This window comes from Mustelus asterias, chromosome 7 (genome assembly GCF_964213995.1).
Source record: "Mustelus asterias chromosome 7, sMusAst1.hap1.1, whole genome shotgun sequence".
Taxonomy (NCBI): Eukaryota; Metazoa; Chordata; class Chondrichthyes; order Carcharhiniformes; family Triakidae; genus Mustelus; species Mustelus asterias.
The window spans coordinates 35,728,606-35,749,293 of NC_135807.1; the positions used below are offsets into that span (position 1 = coordinate 35,728,606).

At 40.8% G+C, this 20,688-nt stretch overlaps 1 protein-coding gene across 3 annotated transcripts in view; it reads right to left on the bottom strand.

Annotated features, from left to right (window-relative positions):
* Positions 1-20,688, bottom strand: part of scap (SREBF chaperone) — a 148,200-nt gene that overhangs the window by 40,552 nt on the left and 86,960 nt on the right. For all 3 annotated transcript variants that reach the window (XM_078215859.1, XM_078215860.1, XM_078215861.1), the window contains 8 exons: positions 18,844-19,064; positions 16,936-17,041; positions 14,021-14,193; positions 12,693-12,819; positions 10,932-11,044; positions 7,762-7,856; positions 3,367-3,465; positions 1,605-1,847 (listed from right to left, as the gene is read on the bottom strand). In XM_078215859.1, coding sequence (XP_078071985.1) covers positions 1,605-1,847; positions 3,367-3,465; positions 7,762-7,856; positions 10,932-11,044; positions 12,693-12,819; positions 14,021-14,193; positions 16,936-17,041; positions 18,844-19,064 — 1,177 coding nt within the window. The remainder of the gene's footprint in view (positions 1-1,604; positions 1,848-3,366; positions 3,466-7,761; positions 7,857-10,931; positions 11,045-12,692; positions 12,820-14,020; positions 14,194-16,935; positions 17,042-18,843; positions 19,065-20,688) is intronic.

The window sequence follows — 20,688 nt, forward strand, 5'->3', positions numbered from 1 at the left end:
CTTGAGAACGGTATCCCATATGATAGCACAGCGGCTGGATTAAAAAGCCACTGAAAGATATACTGCCGTGACTTCCAGGTTTCCCATGAACTACTCGGCACCCTCACTCCCAGCATGTAGTGACGTAAAATCCAGTTTAATAGTCCTGAGCAGAAACTGCAGGTTCTAGATCTATTTCCATTAGCGCAGAGAAAGCTATCCTTTCAGGCAGTGCATTCCAAATCATAACAATGTTAAATTCGCATCTCAAATCTTGCTCTTTTGCCAATTACCTTACATCTATGTCCTCTGGTTACCAAACCTTCAGTCAATGAAAACAATTTCTCCTCTATCAAAACCCAGTTTTGAATGCTAATATTGGAAACAAATGCAAAAAATATAGGACGATATGGAGTGAGTGGGGCAGTATAATTCCTTGAATCACTGTAGCACAAAGTTGAGCACAAACATACATGGTGAACAAAGTGGCCTCCTTCAATGCTATAAAATGTGATGGTTGTCACCACAGTTTCTTGAGACAAGACCGAGTGACAACCTTATTGCAGGTCTCATTTTTCTTTCCCCCAAGTATGGCGACTAAGGTCACAAGTCTCATCAATTCACTTTAATATTAACTACACTGCTCAGTATAATCTCTTTGGAATTATTCATGTTCATACAATATCAGAACACTAACAGTAATTAAAGTGCAAGTTACAAATCTAAAAGATAGAAGTAGAGACAAAATTGATAAAACAGACGAACATTTTCTACATTTTTTACTAAGGCAGATAACATTAACTTTTATTTATTCGTGGGACATGGGTGTCACTGGCTGGCCAGTATTTATTGCCAAACCCGAGTTGCCTGAGGGCAGTTGAGAGTCAACCACATTGCAATGGGTCTGGAGTCACATGTAGGCCAGACCAGGTAAGGACGGCAGATTTCCTTTCCTAAAGGACATCAGTGAACCAGATGGGTTTTTCTGACAATCGACAATGGTTTCATGGACATCGGTAGATTCTTAATTCCAGATATTGAATTCAAATTCCACCATCTGCCGTGGCCGAATTCGAACCTGGGTCCCCAGAACATTAGCCGAGTTTCTGGATTAATAGTCTGGCGATGGTACTACTAGGCCATCGCTTCCACTTGCTTTCAAAGTTCTGGATAACTTAGGATCATCAACGTTCTGGACAATATTGAAGCAGTATGGAGATGTGTATACTACTTTGGCTTCAGCTCTCTTTCTACCCTACTAAGGAGTCATTAGCTTTTAGTTTTAAGTCCTGAGATAGAGTTTTACACCCAAAATGTTAATCTATCTTTTCTGACTCATCTATTGGGTATTGCTGGCATTTTCACTACCATGCTTCAGAAACATATGAGTAAAGACACATTCAAATCCTTTGCGTCAGATGATTTATACATTTAATAAAGATGTTCATTAGTGTTTGGGGTGTCTTGAAAGAATCCTTGAACGAGCTCCCAAAGGATGTAAGCAACAATGTTGTGTCTTCATAATTAAATAAATTAAGAAATTGGACACAAAATGCGACCCAAGCCACTACATAATCAAGCCTAATAAATTGGTATAGTTAATCATATATGCATCAAATTCTTACCATAATGATTCTCTGTGCAAGTCGTGTCCTAGCCAGAAAATATACTACTCTCAATCTCTTTGGCAACCGTAGGTTTCTAAAAGAAGAAGTCTGCAGGGAAATGGTGTAAGGAGCTGAAGGTCGTATCATAGGCTGACGTTCATATCGCTGTTGCCTTGCAACTGACTTGGAGCGAGGCAGCCTCAAATGGTCAGGGATTTCCTGAACTGCCTCTGCAGGAAGGCGCTTATTAAGGTCAGCAAGCTGGTGGGAAAGACAGAAGTCATGAAAACTACAACAATAAACGAGAAATTAGCAGATGCATAGCTTTTTAAATGCATCTTGCACTGTCTTCTCGCCACATTAGTCAGCCTCCTGTTGCAACAGGCTTACAAAGTAATATTCAACTGTGACTGGTGCAAATCCTTGACCGTTACTTCCACTTTATTGACATCACTACGCCAAGAATACACCACTTAATTATATTTGCACTGTTTTTGTATTCCCTGGCTTGCCTTCCTAACAGCTGAAATCACAGGCATCTAAAGGTGCAAAGTAACACAATTTTGAAAGGTACAAAAAAAATTAAAGGTAAATGGAATGTCAGTCTTTATCACAAAAGGGATAGAATACAAGTTTTGTTGGAGCTGAACAGAGCTCTGGTTAGCCTCCATCAGCAATATTTTATTCAGTTCTGGGCACCACACCTCAGGATCAATATTTGGCCCTGGAGGTGGTGCACTGCAGATTTACCAGAATGATACCAAAACAAACTTTAAAGAGGCAGGTTGCATAGATTGCTTCAAATTGGAAGACTGAGGTAATAAATTGATTTCACAAGGCAAAGCAAGAGAAACTATTTCCTCTCATGACGCCATCCAGATCAACGAGTTATAATCCTAAATTTAGAGCTTGGCCTTGAAGTGATGATGTCAGAAAGCACTCCTTCTCACCAAGAGTAACAGAAATCTAGAAATGTCCCCCACAAAAAGCTGTGAAGGTAGGTCAATTGGAATTTTCACAACTGAGAATGATAGATTTTTCTCAGACATTTAAGGACGACAGAACCAAAGCAGGTAGTTGAGATGCAGATCAGAAATTATAGAACTGAATGCTGGAAGGACTCGAGTGGCTGAATGGTGTCCTCCTAGTCGGGTGTTCCTTGTTCAGGAGGGTGGGGTAGGTAGGTTCCACTTGGAAATTCCTTAGAATTGAGAATGAAGAATACAAGGAGTGTGAAAGTCTGAAGCTGTATTCTGTCAGTCCCTACAACGTGCACCAGTAACCTGACCCACTGCACCATATGGAGACATGCAGAAAGGAAATGGAGGCTGCTAATTGCACAGTACTATATGATGCTTTTCAGAAGTTATTACAAATACTTCAAATACAATAATTCCTCAGGAAGGCACTGTTTGTCTTGCAGGTAGTTATGACAATCATTTCGCACACGGGGAGAAGCAATGACGGAAAGGCCAGATTATTTGTTGAGGGAGCAATGTTGCCCTGGATAATTTTCTGCTTTTCACTGAATAGTGTTAGCAGTACTTAGTGTACAGCTCAACCATGAGAAAGGATCAGTACGACCTCTTGGGCAATGCTTCACTCCTTTCAGTCCTGCTCTGAAATGTCAACACAGATTATTTGTACAAGTCCTGGAGGGGTCTGAGAAGCTACAATCTTCTACCTCAGGGGCAACCTTGTCATTCAATAAGCTAAGTCGACACTCTATAGCTTAACATTGAAAATAAATTTGAATCAGAACATGACAGATTTACCCTACCTCCATGCGGCGGATATCAATGGACAAGACCGTTGTGAAGAAAAACATTTGCAGAAAGAAATCAGAAACAAGTCCAACCACAGCAAACAGGCAAAATTCCTATTAAGAGTTGGAGGGGTGGGAAAATGGGATGTAGGGAAGATAGACAACAAGAAGGGGAAAAAGTGAATTAGGAGGAGGAACACAAAAACATTAAGTGGCAAAATTAAAGCAGCATATATTCCAATAGACTACAGTAATTAGGTTTGAATGGTACAATTCATACCCAAGGCCAGTCTTTGGTCTTGGCTTGTCAACAAAGCCACTTTATTTATGACATTTTCTATTTTTTAAAAATCAATGCACATTTATGGTACTAGTTTAATTGAAATTAACTTGATTTCATACAATTTTTTAAAAATTCTAAAGCTAAAATATCAGCTTAGAAATCAATTTTACTGAATAAGTATTTTTCACATGAAAACAAACCAACATAATGCAAGAACATTTCCAAGGCAACCATACAACAAGTTTATTTCCCATCCCACAATATGGTATAATTTAATATCTCCTCAGTTCTATTCTGAATTATGTGTTTCAAAGATCACAGATGTCTTCCTTCAATTTCCAAAACCATTGTGTTTCCTCCTCTCACTTCAAAAGTATCTTAAAATTTATTGATTTTGCTTTCCTCTTCTCTAATTTTCATATGTCCTTCCTGGTCTCTCTCCTCTCCTTTCGAAAGCATTTTGAGACTATGACAGAAATGGTTATATTACTAAAATTATATGGTTATATTCAATTTTTAACATGCATTCTTCACGGTTATAAACAAAACACGGGATACTAAAAATCCAGTCACGTAAAGGACTTTGCAAAGGAACAGTCATGAGCTCCAAGAACAGTCACACTAACCGCGGTCAGCCACACAAGGCGAAATTGTTGGGGCAAATATAATAGAGGGTCTAAGTTGCTAACTGGGTTAAAAGGCCCTAGATATCACATTATATGTACAGGCATAATACGTCGTCGAAAGTCAAAGATCGGATTGAGATTTCATATTAATAAAGAAAATGTTGCTATTCTAAATAGTCTGGGTCTGTATTCCTTGGAGTTTAGAAGAGTGAGGGTTGACCTTGTTCAAAAATACAAGATCCTGAGGGGGCTTGACATGGTAGATGATGAGATGTTTTCACTTGTCGGAGAATCTTGAACAAGGGGATATTGCTACAAGTTAAAGGGCTGGTCATTTAAAACCAAGGTGCATAGAAATTTCTTCTCGCAGACGGTGGTGAATTTCCAAAGGGTGCTGGAGGCTGAATCATTCGAAGTGTTCAAAGTGGAGGTGGATAAATATTTGATAGATTGAGGAACAGAGGGCTAAGGGGAAATGGCACAAAAAAGGAGTTGAGGCCAGCATAGATCAGCCTTGATGATATTGAATGGTAGGGCAGGTTTGAAGGGCCCGGTGGCCTACTTTTGCTTCTTCTTCTGGTGTTCTTTTCAGTAGATACACTTGCACTGTCCTCAGTTATTCCTGTCAACTGCTAACCATTTGTCCATGAGCATACATGTTGATTACAAAGACACTGCTAAAACCCTGTTAAGAGGGCTGGTTAATTTAGGGTAGTTCAAGCAGACGTGCAGGGGCACCTTCTGTTTGCCACCACCTAGCCTTTTGCTCTCCAGCTATGTTTAATTGTGAATGAATCATCCCCTTATTAAATATTAATTTCAGAAAGATATTCACACGTGCAGAGACAGTTTCTCAGGAACTCTGACATTGCCAAGGACAGCCCATAGGCAGCGTACCCCAACCATTATCACAATAACACAAGAAATAGGAGCAGGAATAGACCATATGGCCTGTCCAGTCATTCAAAACAATTATGGCTCATCTTGTGCTTCAATTCCACTTTTTCACCCACTCAGCATATTCTTCGATTCCTTGTGAATCCAAAAATCTTTCCAAGCCTTAAATGATGGAGCATGCACAAGTCTCTTGGGTAGAGAATTTCAAATATTTACAATCCTCTGGTGAAGGAATCTCTCCTTACCTGCAGAATGAAATATCCAGTGAAGGGACAGAATAAAGTATACCTGTACAAAGGGATTTCGCTACTATTTACTCTCACAGACTCACTCATTTAGTTATCTAGCTAATTTACATTCCTCAAAACAAGGAATTTGTTTTCTATTTCGAGGATTAGAATGAGATAGACAGACAAACAAACAGAAATATTTCCAAGTACTATTGAGGTCAGAGGTGCAGTCCTCACTCTCCAGCAACTATTAGATATCTTAAGCATATTTAATGAAGCTGATTTTCCACTGGGATACAGCAACTTATATTTAGCGTCACCTACTAACCTGTGGAGTTGCCTTCTCCCATGTATAATTTTGGTGAGTGGGATCAAATTATTTGACCAGATAGTAGGCACACACATTGCTATGGCCATCTGATCTAGTCTTTACTGGATGTCTACCTGCAAACATTGCAGGTGGGGGCACTAGACAGAAATTAGCACAGATGGCTGACTGATTCTTTGCCTACTTAAGTCAAGGAGGTTGAGAGCAATTTTTCTGCCATAATTGTTTTGAGATGGATAGAAAACTGGTTGGCAGAGAGGAAACAAAAAGTAGGAATTAATGGGTGCTTTTCAAATTGGCAGGCAGTAACTCCATGGGGTGCCACAGGGATCGGTGCTGGGACCCCAGCTAATCGCAATATATATTAATGATTTGGATGAGGGAACAAATGTAACATCTCAAAGTTTGCAGATGATATCAAGTTGGTTGGGAGGGTGAACTGTGATGAAGACGCAGAGATCCTTCAGAATGATCTGGACAGGTTGGGTGAGTGGGCAAATCAATGGCAAATGCAATATAATTTGGATAAATGTGAGGTTATTCATGTTGGAAGCAAAAACAGGACGGCATATTACTACCTGAATGACTGTAAATTGCGAGAGGGGTGTGTGTAAATTGCGAGAGGACCTGGGTGTCCTTGTGCACCAGTCACTGAAGGTAAGCATGCAGGTGCAGCAGGCGGTAAAGGTGGCAAATAGCATACTGGCCTTCATTGTGAGAGGTTTTGCGTATAGGAGCAGGGATGTGTTGTTGCAATTATACAGGGCCTTGGTGAGGCCACACCTCGAGTATTGTGTGCAGTTTTGGTCTCCTTTTCTGAGGAAGGATGTTCTTGCTCTCAAGGGAGTGCAGTGAAGGTTTACCAGGGTGATTCCGGGGATGGCGAAACTTACGTATGACGAGAGGTTGACTAGGTTAGGATTGTTTTTGCCCGAGCTCAGACAAATGAGGGGGGAATCTCAGATTTATAAAATTCTAACAGGACGAGATGGGGTAGATGCAGTGAGGATAGTCCCGATGGTGGGGGAGTCCAGAACCAGGGGTCACAGTCTGAGGATTCAGGGTAGACCATTTCGGGTGGAGGTGAGGAGATATTTCTTCACCCAAAGAGTGGTGAGCCTGTGAAATTCATTGCCACAGGAAGTAGTTGATGCTAAATCACTGAATGTATTCAAGAGGCAGCTGGATATAGCACTTGACGCAAATGGGATCAAAGGTTATGGGGAAAAAGCAGGATTAGGCTATTGAGTTTGATGATCAGCCATGATCACAATGAATGGCGGAGCAGGCTCAAAGGACCAAATGTCCTCCTCCTATCTTCTATGTTTCTATATAACTGCTATTTTCCTCTAAGGTCAACTAACTTTCAGTTAACTCAGGGAATGAACCTATTACAAGTATTTGACTAGATCAATTCAATATTTCTAATCTTGTAACGTTATCATTTCTATCTACAATGCACACACATCCTACAGTTAAAATTCACAGACTATCGCAACCACAGTACAAAGCAGTGCAGATTTTTCAAAAAGGTTTTTTTAAAATTCCAAAATGGCTAATGTGGCAGCCCAAAGAACACACACAAAGGAATATGGTCTGAACTCTGGCATGTTCTAAGTTAGCCAATTAAAGTTGGGTAGGTATAATTGGTCTTGGATGGAGAGAAAATTAGCAATAGTTATGCACCTGGTTCAGCAGTCCATCTGGCATACATACAGAGTACACTGCAAACAGAAACACATTGCTAAATGGATGGCTATTACATGACAATATATATGACCAACTATAAGAATATATCTGACACAATGCCCAAATGGCTCATCTTCATATCTGTGCTCCAATCTTAATCAGACGATCTACTAATTCAATACAAGAACGAACCCGATATTCTTCCTTACACAGAAGCTTCAGTGTGAGTGTCACTGGTCACTAATGAGTCAAGATTAACTTTTAAATGAATATCACTTCTCAAATATTAGGCATTCGACTACTTTTATTCCCTATCAAAAGTTTCACCTAAACGTGAAGACAAGTCACAAGAAATACCTGAATAGCTGGAACCAGGGTAAAGTAACCAATCAGTATGATAACGAGTTCTGTAGCCATGTTCTTCATTATGGACCAACTTTCATTGCTTAAACCTAGACAAGCGTAAATTACAGGCTTATTACAAAAATGTTAAGTGCATACAAAATACTTTTTGATGGATTTCCATCAATTAGCTTTTATATTCATAAACTTGCTGCTTAATATCTCATTACTGCCTCACGAATGAACTAGAAAGCCAGAGAACATGAGCTGACATGCTATGGAAATATGCTCAAGTCATCTGCTAATATGTCAGCTGGGACCAGAAAAATAATGAACACGAAAGCCATGGAAATGTCAAGAAAAAAAAAAACAGGTCTATAAATGCCCTTCAAGGAAGGGAATCCATCAGCACCGTCTTATCTCATCTGCATGCAACTCCAGTCCCACATTCGGTGGTTGGCATCTAATATTTTTTGTTGTCATTTGGTAAACTATTTAGATATAAAAACATTATTCGTGCGACCACACACCGCCCCCCCCAGTGGCCTGATTGCTGTCCCCAGGACTTGTCTGGGCCAGCCTCGACACCTCTCCCCCCCCCCACCGGGCAGGTTGACCCCATCCCAATGGCCAGTCCCAATCACTGGCCTCCCTCCCCCTGTCACTGCCGAATGCAAAGTGGTGGCGGAACCCTGCACCCGTGCTGATCTCCCCCCGAGAGGCCTTCTCCCTAAAGGCCTCACACCCCGTCTGGCCCCACCCCCTTGGCACTACCTGATGCCTGGTGGGCTGTGGCGCTCAGCAAGAAGCCCACTACACGGCCTCCGCTTGAATCTCCTGGCCTGCTGCGCAGCACACTGGGAGAATAACCCCCGTTGTGTTTACTTTGGAGAGAGCAAATTGATTTTTGTTTATATTGACAAAGATTTCCCTTGGGGTTTTTGATTAGGTTGACAGGGTCATGTGATAATGTAATTAATGGGAGGAGCTAGGTATGTAGCAGAGAAAAATAGCTCTCAGTTCTGGCTGGGGTTTGTTTAAAGAGAGGTCTGCAAGCTGCTCTGAAACTCAAAATCTCCTCGATGGCTTTAAGGCTTTCTATACTCCTCATAGCAAATATATTTATGGTTGCTAACTGTAGTTAAAGTGGAATTTTAGGCCTGTCAGAGAATGTTGCTTGTTTGGAACTGAAACAGTGATTTAAAAACTATTGTTCAACTGTTAAGAGTTTAGCTGCTTCATTTCGTTAAAAGTTATACTTAAATTGTTTGTTAACTAAAGTTTGTTTTACGATAAAAGATCCTTAATTTGAAATTACCCCTGGAGTGAAGCATTCTCTCCTCACATCAATGTCAAAATAGAAACATTGTTGGGGTGTAGCCTGGTTTCCTAATCTAATTTGGTATTCTGGTCCAAAGGGCCCTATCATATGTTTAGCTGAATCAAGCCGTGCCTGAATTTGATGGATTACAATTTTAATTTGGCCCGATTGGTCTCCTACTCTTTGGTGGGAGCTTGCACTTCGAAATAGGATAGTATGAGTAGCACAATTTCAAATGCCTGCAGCTACAGTTATTGCCAATACAGCTCCACCTCCTGAAAATTGAGGTGGCAACAAAGTGTCTGAGAAAACAGCCCTTTTGAAATATCCATTTATATCTTGTTGGCCTTAAAGCACAGCTAGAACTTTACAGGAGACAATTTTATGCTTAAATACAAGATTAATACTTACTCCTGCCATCAACTTTGCTTCAAGTTCTTTTATAATTTTAGCTCCCTTTGTTAACCTAAGTCAATAAATCTTCTTAATTTTACATTTCACCAAAATTTCTCATCTAGTTGAGTTGTACACAAGAAATAGGAGCATGAGTAGACCATATGGCCTGTCCAGCCTGCCCCACCATTCAATACGATCATGGATGATCTTGGTCTTAAAATTCCATTTTCCCATCTGCTCCCCAAATGCCTTAATTCCTGCAAGATCAAATATCTATATACCCCAGCCTTAAATGTATTCAACAATGGAGCATTCACAAGCTTATGAAGTAGAGATTTCCAAAGATACACAACACTTTGGGTGAAGTAATTTCTTTTCTTCTTGGTCCTAAACGATCAACTTCTTATCCTGAGACTGTGCCATGGGCTTTAAGATTCCACAACCGGTGCGAACCTCTCAGCATCTACTCCCCTCAGCATTGTAGATTTCAATGAGATTACCTGGCATTCTTCTAAACTCGAGCTCAATTTGCTCAGCCTCTCATCATAGATCAAACCCATCATTCCAAGGATCAATTTAGTAAACCACTGCTGTACTACCACTAATTTAAGTATATCCTTTCTTAAATGTGGCAAGACTTTTTTATTCTTGTGCTCCAATCCCCGAGCAATGAAGGCCAACATGCCATTTGCCTTTTAATTGCTTGCTGCACCAGCATATTAACTTTCTGCGTTCCTGAACTTCAACACTTAAAAATTTCACATCTTTAAAAACAATAAAAATCTGCTTTTCTATTCTTAGGAGCAAAGTGAACAACTTCACAATTTCCTACCTTCTACTCCATCTGCCATCTTGTTGCCCAGCCACTTAATCACTTTGCAGCCTCTGTGTTCTCCCCACAGCTTACCTTCCCATATTCTCATAATTGCTGAACTACCATTTGTTTCATTTCGTCAGGCTCTTTTGGATAAAATATCAATACAGACATTCCCTGAATAAAGTTTCATTGGATGTAGCCATTAGGTTATGGTTGTGAAAAGAACTGATGAATAAAAAATATTCTAAATGCTGGCAATACATAGTAGCTTAATTAGCAGTAAGGTCTGATGAAACACCATTGACTTGAAATGTTAACACTGTTACTCTCAGCATTTTCTGTTTTCATTTCAACAATACGTTAATGTTTTGAGTGGGAATGATAAATTACAATTAACAAAGGATTCCATCTGAAACGTTAATCCATTTCTCTTTTCATCATCAATTACTGCTTCGTGTTGCCAACTTTCATGTTTTGTTTTGCTTTTTTATTTGCACTAAACAAGAGGAGGAATGAATTGGGCAATAAATGGCCACCTTGAAATGTACGGATTTAGAATGGGAAGATTGGCATTGGGAAGCAGGTGCTGGCATTTAGGAGAAACGAAACAAAACATATGCAACTTTAAATAGTACATGTATTTTTTTTCACCTTGTGCGATTCGTAGTTTGACTTCAAGATCCACAGGAGTGGAGACAACCGACTTAGTGAGAACGAGGACATTCTCCAGACCAATGACCACAACGAGGTATGGAAAGATCTCACTTTAAAAAGCAACAAACAAACAAGGGAATTAAAAACAATGCTGGGGAAACTAAATGTCGATTGGGTGACTGTTTTGCAGAACACCTCTGCTCAGTCTGCAAGAATGACCCAAGCTTCTGCCTCTGATTTTAATTCTGCACCCACTCTGACCTTTTTGTCCTCAGCCTCCAAACTGCAACCTGGAGGAATAGCAAGCACCTCAGCTTTTGACCAAGCACTTTATAGCATTCTGGATTCAATACTGAGTTCAACAGTTCTAGATCATAATCTTTTACCCACTTTTTTCTGGTTATTTTTCAATTTTTGGATTGCAGCTGCTGGCGATGATTGTACTTTTCCCATTTATACCCTCCTCACAACACGTCTTTTGTTTCTTTACTTGCCAATTATATAATACTTGTGTTTAATAATAGGCAGTTGGTGGGAAATAATTGGGGTTTCACCCAAGCCCATCGAAGGGGACATTAATGTATTGAAACTGTGCTGTGATTGAGTTAGGCGATGTATGCTTGTAATATTTCACTCTGTCAATCAGCAAAGATTGACTGTAATATCATTCTTCACCGACTGCTTTTCTGTAATAGAACACTATCACTGTTTCCTTGCACCATCATCCCCCTTATCATTTCATCTCTCCTGTCTTCCATCCTATCATAGACCCAAGGTTCTGTCCTCTCCTCCTTGATCCCACCACTTTCGCTGCTTTGCTTACAAAACTGTTACATCTCTAAGTACTCCCACTCCTATTGAGGGGTCATTGAGTGGAAACAAACTCTGTTCATTTCTCCACAGCTGCTGCCAGGCCTAAGTATTTCCAGCATTGGCAGTTTTCACTTTGTCAGGGACATGTTTTAGACGTGTGGCCCATTAGTAAAAAACTAACCATGTGACAGCATCTTTTCTCCAATGTCGTGAATCATGACTACAAGCAGATGCAGCAATTTCAACCTAAATACTGTACTAATTCAATTTGTATAAAAGTGCTTACGGAGTAAGAACACAATAGGGAAAGTAGTCCTTATCACAGGAGACTCGCATCTTTTTCCCTTGAACCCCTTCATAATAAAGTCCCAGTCACACATTTCCCTTTCTTGCCATTATGCTAGCTGACAATAATAGTAATAAATCAAATCAAATAACATTGTAAGCGGTTCCTGCTCTTCACTATCCCTTTTTATCAAAGCTCTGATTGGTCAAGACATTGTCTGTATGTTAATACACAAGGCCCTGTTCTTTGCAGACAGAAAGAACATGCACATACATTGCACCTGTTTCAGCAAAACAAAATAAGTGATAGCCATTCACTGGTTCCTCAAAACAACGCCTTGATCAGTCGGAGTCAGGCTGCCTGGTTTAAATTGTCAAACAATGCTTGGCAGTTAACTGTCAGTCACCATTAACTGGTGCATTCTCCATGACAATGCATCTACCACTTACAACCAATCAGCACTCTCTTCTCATACTGCATAAAATTGTTGTTTCCCCTGACTTTGGAATTCCTGAATAGTGTGTGATGAAAGCTTTGATTGAATGTCTTTAAATAATACTGAAGTTCTGGACTACCAAAAGGTTATTTTACAAGTCAATAGTGTTCGTGCAATGCTAAACCCATGTAAATGGAGTTTAACACTCTTAATTGACACTTACCCTCCATTCAAAGTTGGTGTCAGGCCAAAAAGAGTGCACAAACCAACCGACATGAGGAGGGAGCTCAGAACAGTTGCCACTGCTGCAAGTGCAAGACCCCATTTTGATTTCACCATGTCAATCTTTCCTGTAAAGTTTCAAGATATCATAAAAAGCCATCAAAACAACAGAAAACATGAATTAATCAAAATATACTTATACTGAAAGAACAAATACTGAGTGAGATACTGGATTTTGCCAAATTTTAAATATTATAGAACTTAATGAACTTTGCAGTGAACAGAGTTAGATAATAACTGCAACGCTCGGAAAAATAGAGTATGGTTTGGAAAAACTATTTCAGGATCAGCTAGCACCTTGAGAGGGATCTGAATTGCTATCCATTGAACTACTAGTCTTATTTTCCAGCAGAAGGGAAATAACTTGGTACACATATAGGAGGGGTCAATAAATGGCGTTGGGATGCAATCTGCATTACATAACACAGATTCTATGAAGATGACTTTTTTTTTTACAGAAACCCGACAGTGCAGAAGGAGACCATTCGGCCCATCGGGTCTGCACCGACAACAATCCCACCCAGGCCCCATCCCCGTAACCCCACATATTTGCCCACTAAGCTCTCTAACCTATGCATCCCGAGACACTAGGGGGCAATTTAGCATGGCTTATCAACCTAACCTGCACATCTTTGGACTTGTTGGGCCAAACCTCCTCTTTTCATTCTGACTTCATTGTTCTTGGAATAGGAGGTAGATACAGTTATGACACACTCAAACTCCAGTCAACTGGAATGTGGAAAATCAGATTTACATCTACAATCCCCTGTGCACTAAGTTACTCAACTCAAATACCCTACTTACCGGACCAATTGGAGAGAAGAGTAAAATCAGGGGAGTCAGTCTGAACTACTCCCATGCATCACAAGGACCGAGATGTTACAGAATATTTTGAGATATCTTTCCTGGATGTGAAAGTTTTGGGAGAGTGCTGCTATATTAGAGTTACTGTGATACTCCACTTAGTTTGCTTGCCGAACATCATTTTTAAAATTTCCACTAATGGATTCAAAATGTACAAAATTCCTGGGTCTGGATTCTGTTGGCACAGCATCGTGCAGCAAGACTACAAGTCACCCATGGGTCAGAGATGCAGACTCGATGCCCCTTTGCAAGGGCGAGGTCATTACAATCATTGACATGGGTAACTCTTTTTTGTAAGCGTCCAAATAGTGACAGCAATGGTGCCATATAACTCCAATGATGGAGATGATGGACTGTAAATGCAGAATAAAAAAGCTAATGAGATTCTCTCAGATTACAACTTACTGGTGGAGAAGTAAATATATGCAAAAAGAATGATGTATGTCGTGACCAGAGGAATTAGCTCAGCAATGCCAATCTCCTCTTTAAAATGGACATGGACTATCTGATCTTCTCTTAGTGTGCTGTTCGCACTGGGGTGAAGTTGCTTCAACCTCATTCGGAGACTGTTTAGGAATCTGGAAAGAGACAAAATATGTAAGATTGCATTTCAGATCACCTTCTATGGAGTAAAGGACATTTAGTATTTACAGTGAGCAGTCATGATTTTATCCTGCAATTTGTGGCAGTCAATGACAAACAACACCTTTTAAAGACCTTAAAAGACATCCAGGAGAAACATTTTGACAGGGAGACCATGAAAAATGGTCAAGAAGCTTTGAAATGAAGTGATTCAGAATACTGCCCTTTAATTAGAATCTAACATTGATAAGTTAAGTCCTTCAATTAAAGTAGATCTGGCACAGTATGGTTATGGGAATTGGAAATGTCACACAGAACATTAGGGACTGTACTTTTGACGTATGGAGTGTAATTGCATTACCAGGGCAAATATCTACCTGGATTCTAGCCTACATTAGACATGACCTTGGACAGCTTGAACTGAATACAAATTGGGAAAAGTTCTATTGCACAACATTGTCAATCCTTATTCCGAGTTGCCCAAAATTGTTCCTGCAACCCCAAAATATTTTAAAAACAAAAGGAGAGCAATGAAGGTGCACTAAACTGATTCGTTTGAGAGGTATAAGCTATAAGAACAGATTGAGTGGACTAGGCATACGATCCTCGAGTTTAGACGAATGACAGGTGATCTCATTGAAGCATCTAAAATTCTTTAAGGATTTGATAGTGCTTGATGCTTGGAGGATGTTTCCCTTGGTTGGGGAATGTAGAATGATGGTTCACAGACTCAAACTAAGGGATAGGGGATTAAGAACTGAGATGAGAAGAACTAGCTTCACTTAAAGGGTCACGAATCTTTGAACTTTTCTACCCAAGAAAGCTGTAGACACTCAATTGTTGAGTACGTTAAAAAACAAAATCAGTAGATTTCTGGATGCTAAGGGAATCAAGGGATTTGGGGATCAGGCAGAAAGGTGGAATTGAAGGAAGATGTCAATCTTGAAGCTCGAAGAGCTGAACAGCCGGTTCCTCCTCCTATTTATTATGTAACACCCGTCTAAGAAATGATCATAGCTGGAAATGTTCCCCACCAGAATAGGTCAGGAAACAATTAATACATCACTTCCTTGATTAAAATTACCTTTAACACTTTGGGAGGATGGTGCTGCAACACCTGCAAATGGTATCAAATTTATAATTTTACCACGATATGAACATTAAGAAATTTAATTTTAGTTGCCCAGTAAGCCACAGCAAGTGGCCAGTAGAGGGTGCTGCACCCAACTGTGCTGCGCCCTGTTCAGCCCACGGGCTGGAACTCGAGAGAATTCCACCCAGTGAGTCAGAAAAACTGTGACAGATGGAGTTCAATGTGGGAAACTTTGAGGCCATTCACTTCGGATCAAAGGAGGATAGATTAAAGCATTTTCTAAATGATGAGAAAAAAAAACACAGATTTTGGGGTTGAAGTACAGAAATTTCCAAAAGCTGGTGGAGAGAGACAAAAATAATTGAATATCATAGAATCATAGAAACCCTACAGTACAGAAAGAGGCCATTCGGCCCATCGAGTCTGCACCGACCACAATCCCACCCAGACCCTACCCCCATATCCCTACATATTTTATCCACTCATCCCTCTAACCTATGCATCTCAGGACACTAAGGGGCAATTTTTAGCATGGCCAATCAACCTAACCCGCACATCTTTGGACTGTGGGAGGAAACCCGGAGGAAACCCACGCAGACACGAGGAGAATGTGCAAACTCCACACAGACAGTGACCCAAGCCGGGAATCGAACCCAGGTCCCTGGAGCTGTGAAGCAGCAGTGCTAACCCCTGAATATGCATGTGGAGTATTGGTCTTTATCTCAACAAGGCTGGAACATAAAAGGATGGAAGTTAAATTACAGCTGTGCAGAGCTCTGGCTGGACCTCATTTTGTATGTAATTCTGGACACTCAGGAAAGAGATGCTGGCCTGAAGAAGGATCGCAGCACAGATTCACCTGAATGATTCGGGAGCTCAAGGGGTTAAATTTTAAAGACAGGATGCAGAGACTATTTGGTAATCCTTGAATTTAGAAGATTAAAGGGTAAGCTAATTGAGATGTGTAACGTGATTAGAGGATTTGTAGGGTAGTTAGAGGGGAAATATTTCATCTGAAGAGAGAACAACAGGGCATTACCTTCAAATAAGAGGTCTGCCGTTTGGGGCGATGTCAAAAAGCACGTCTATACACAAAGGGGGGTGGAAATCTGAGATTGATATTTATTTATTAGGCATGGGTATAAACGGTTGCAGAACGAAGGTGAATAGATGAACTTAAGATGCAGATCAACCATGATCTAACTGAATGGCAGAACAGCTTCAACAAGTTGACACATTCACACCTCTATTTATGTTTCGTATCTCCACTTCCTTTTACTTCATGATTATCTTCATGCCTTTCTCCTACAACTTTGGCAAAGACTGCCAATTGGTGGAAATGACTTTTAAACTTCGTCTCTTTCGCTCTGTCTCTCCTTCCTTGCGTACATTTTAAATGATCAGATCTCTGAAAATTTCACCAGATGGATTACTTTTCCAGTTCCCTCTTCCCCCTAAGAAAGTTATTTCCCTATGGAAGGCCAAAGCTGCAAGGCAAAGCGTAGACAATTATGCAAACACTTGACCACAGAAAAGTGCATTCAGCCAATTTACCTCACTTGAGCACCATTCTAGACTGAGTTTTGCTAAAACTGGGAAATCTACTAGTGCACGAGTTCTGTCAGCCTTTGAATAAAGAACTCACCTCGAATGATACTCTTGCAGGATGATGGTGACAGCATAGGATACCAGCCTTTTGCGGTTGTGTAGATTGACTCCACTGTGCTTCCCAGGAATTCCAAACAGCAAGTCTATACACATTAATTAATTATTAATTCTGTAGCCTATCATTCAGAACTGCAACACATTCTAAAATATTTGTTAGATAGTTTAAGCATGGTCTTTCCTAATCTAATAAGAATTTCTTTAGTGTCTCATCTATCCTTTTTCAAGGCCTTTATCCTTCGCCAAGTATTTCTCATTTTTCTCCCCTAGTTTCTCCCCTCTATTTGCCTTTGAAGTCAATACCTCAATGAAATCACCAGCTGACAGCTCACTTCACTGAGGTACAGAAGAGTGTCATTCATGTATGAAACTCAACAGTGAGAGTTAGGATGTTATCCCATTATGCTGGAATCTATTCTTACAACATTACTCATACATCCTTCCAATAGGGTTTGCTAAATAATGGTCAGGAGCAGGGCAACCAGCCCAATTTCTCCTCTCCAATCGCAATTGCCATATGCCTTGAGATCAGCTTATTCAACTTCGGTTAGGAATCAAACATGTTCTGTTTGGCTTTGCAATGGCGACCTTCGCTCCAAGCCATTAGAATAGTCTCAACATTTAGCAAGCAAATTTCACACTCATGGCAGCGACATTCAAGTTTAAAGTTTATTTTTTGCATCACAAGAAGGCTTACATTAACACTGCAATGAAGTTACTGTGAAAATCCCCTAGTTGCCACACTCTGGCACCTGTTGGGGTACACGGAGGGAGAATTTAGCATGGCCAATGCACCTAACCAGCACGTCTTTCAGACTGTGGGAGGAGACCACAGCATCCGGAGGAAACCCACGCAGACACGGGGAGAACGTGCAGACTCTGCACCGACAGTGACCCAAGCCGGGAATCGAATCCAGGACCCTGGCGCTGAGGCAATGCTAAACACGGTGCCATCATGCCGCCCCACATTATCACTGATACAAATGGGATGCAATATAAATCAAATCATAGAGGTAATCAAATGTGTAATAATGCCAACTGACACAGGCAGCATTACACTGCACAGCTGGCATGGATTTCAGTCTCGCTCTAGGGTCAGGATTTTCTGGCCCTGTCTTAGCAGGACCCATGTGGGAGATTTGGCCACACCGCCAAAAGTCCATTGACTTGTAGTGGTATCGGATGACCCTGGCACTGGACAGGGCCAGAAAATCCTACCTGAAAGCTTAACATACGACATTAGCAGAAGTATTGCACTGCAACAGTTGCATAAAATACATTCATTTGTGACTTTAAAGCCCCATTTACCAATCTGACCAGATAGATATTAAAGACCCCTCCAAAAATGAGCAGAAAATTGTCCAGAAGTCTTGGCCCTTAACCAATACTACCAAAAAATAAATTAACTGGCAATGTAACTCATTGTTTGGCATGATCGTGATATGCACAAAAATAGGTTCACCTTTGTGTGGGTGCAGGTTGGGGCCGGTGGTGGCAGGGTTGGACATTGAACAGGAAATAGTGGTGATATTAAGGGAGTTGGCTAGAGGAGTTGGGATAAGGGCTGACAATTCTGCTCTTGATGGCTGCGGCTCAGTTGGTCGGGTGGAGACAAAAATATTCAGCATTTGAAGTGAATGGGGTACATATAGCAATTGGAGAAGATTGCTGACATAAGATGGAAAGCTGTCAAGAGTGTTTGAAGGCAAAGATGAGCAACCACATATCCAGGAATCCGAAAGGCAGATACAGTGGATGCTGCAAACATGAAATAAAACAGCAAATTCCGGGAAGACTCAGCTGGTCAGGCAATAACTGTGGAGAGAGAACAGAGTTAATGTTTCAGATCAATGATCTTTCATCAGACCTTGAAAAAAATCCAAGCTACCTTTGAGCGAAGCAGAAGTTTGGAGAGTCTTCGGCTCGTATTGGTGAATAGTGCGAATGATATCGGGATCAGAGTCAAAGTGATCACGGTCATTCTTCCAGAAGTTAGCTGGTGAGATGAGGAGGCAGCCATGTTCAGGAAGTAGACTCCGTAACTTCTTTAACCCAGGCAGTAGATCAGTGACCTGGAGGCAGACACTCTCGAGGCCTTTGGTGCCAGCACTGTCAATGATGAAAAATATAAGTTTCTAACCAGCACACAAAAAAAAATCATATCTTTCCTTGTGTCAACATCATGTTTAGGTGTTGGTGAGAATTTGTGGCACCTGGTGAATGCTTTGTTTATAGAATCATAGAACAATACAGCACAGGAGGCACAGAAGGAAAGGCTGACCCTAAACTTATTGGAGTTCAGAAGAGTGAGAGGTGATCTTATTGAACCATACAAGATTCTGAGGACTCTTGACAGGGCAGATGCTGAGGGGAAGTTTCCCTTCATGGGGGAACTAGGGGACACAGTTTCAAATTATGAGGTCTTCCATTTAAGTTGGTGATGAGGAGAAATTTCTTCTCTCAGGGTGATTAATCTTTGGAACTCATTATCTCTGACATCAGTGGAGACTAGGCCATTAAATTTATTCAAGGTCAAGTTAAGCTGACTCCCTTGTAGATCAGAGATATCAGGTTTTTGGGGACTGGCAAGAAAGTGGTGTTGAGGCCACAATTAAATCAGCCATCCCCTTATTGAATAAAACCAAAATATGCTGGAGATACTCAACAGGTCAAGTAGCAAGTGTGGAAGGTGAACAGAATTAATGTTTCAGGCTGATGGCCTTCCTTCTGTTCTGATTAAAGAGTTTTTAAGCCAGGAAAAGGGACAGAGAATGAAAGAAAATATCTGTCATAGAATGAAGGACAAGAGAGTTAACTAACAAATGATTTCATAATACTAAAGCCAAAGAAAGTAAAGTAAAACACAAAGCATGTGTCAGGATGAGGCATGAATGATGATTTGGCAGCCATCTAAATCCACTGATCGAAGAAAGAAGTCAGCAAAAAGATCCAAGAACAAGATGGAGGCAGTTTAATGATGAAAACTTGTTGAACCAATACTGAATCCAGAAGGCTGCAGAGTGCAGAGACAAAATATGAGGTGCTATTCCTTGAGCTTACATTGAGCTTCACTGGAACACAGTTGGACAAAAAGGTTTGAGTGGATGCAACAGTTTGGGGGTTGTGCTCGCAGACTGAACTGAAGTGTTCCACAAAGCAGACAACTGGTCTACATTTGATCTCCCCAGTGTAGAGGAGACCACATTATGAACAGTGATAATGAATTGAATGACGTAAAAGTACTTCGCTGTTTCACTTGGAAGAAGTGTTTGGGGCCGAGGCTGATAAAAAGGTTGGAGGTGAAAGAACCAATTTTGCATCTCCTGCACTTGCACGGAAAGGTGCCACTGGGAAGGGACAGGTTATTGGGTGACTGAGAAATGGACCAAGGTGTTGTAGAGAGAATGGTCTCTTTAGCATGCTGAAAGCAAAGGATAGGCAAAATGTGTGTGAAAGTGGCATCACACTGGAGCTTATGAAAATGGTTGAGGACTATCTGTTGATTACAGAGGCTGGTGCAGCAGAAGGGTACAAGAGAAACCCCATCATGGTGCTGGGAGGGAGGGAAGGGATGAGCAAAAAAGCAAAATTACACATTGTAGAGGTTCCCGTCAACTATGCTGGGTGGGAATCCTCAGTTGAGCAAAAAGAAAAACAGGGACTTGTGAAGTCACTTGACAATATATTGAATGGCAGAGCAGGTTTGAATGGGCAAATGGCCACTTCCTGCTCC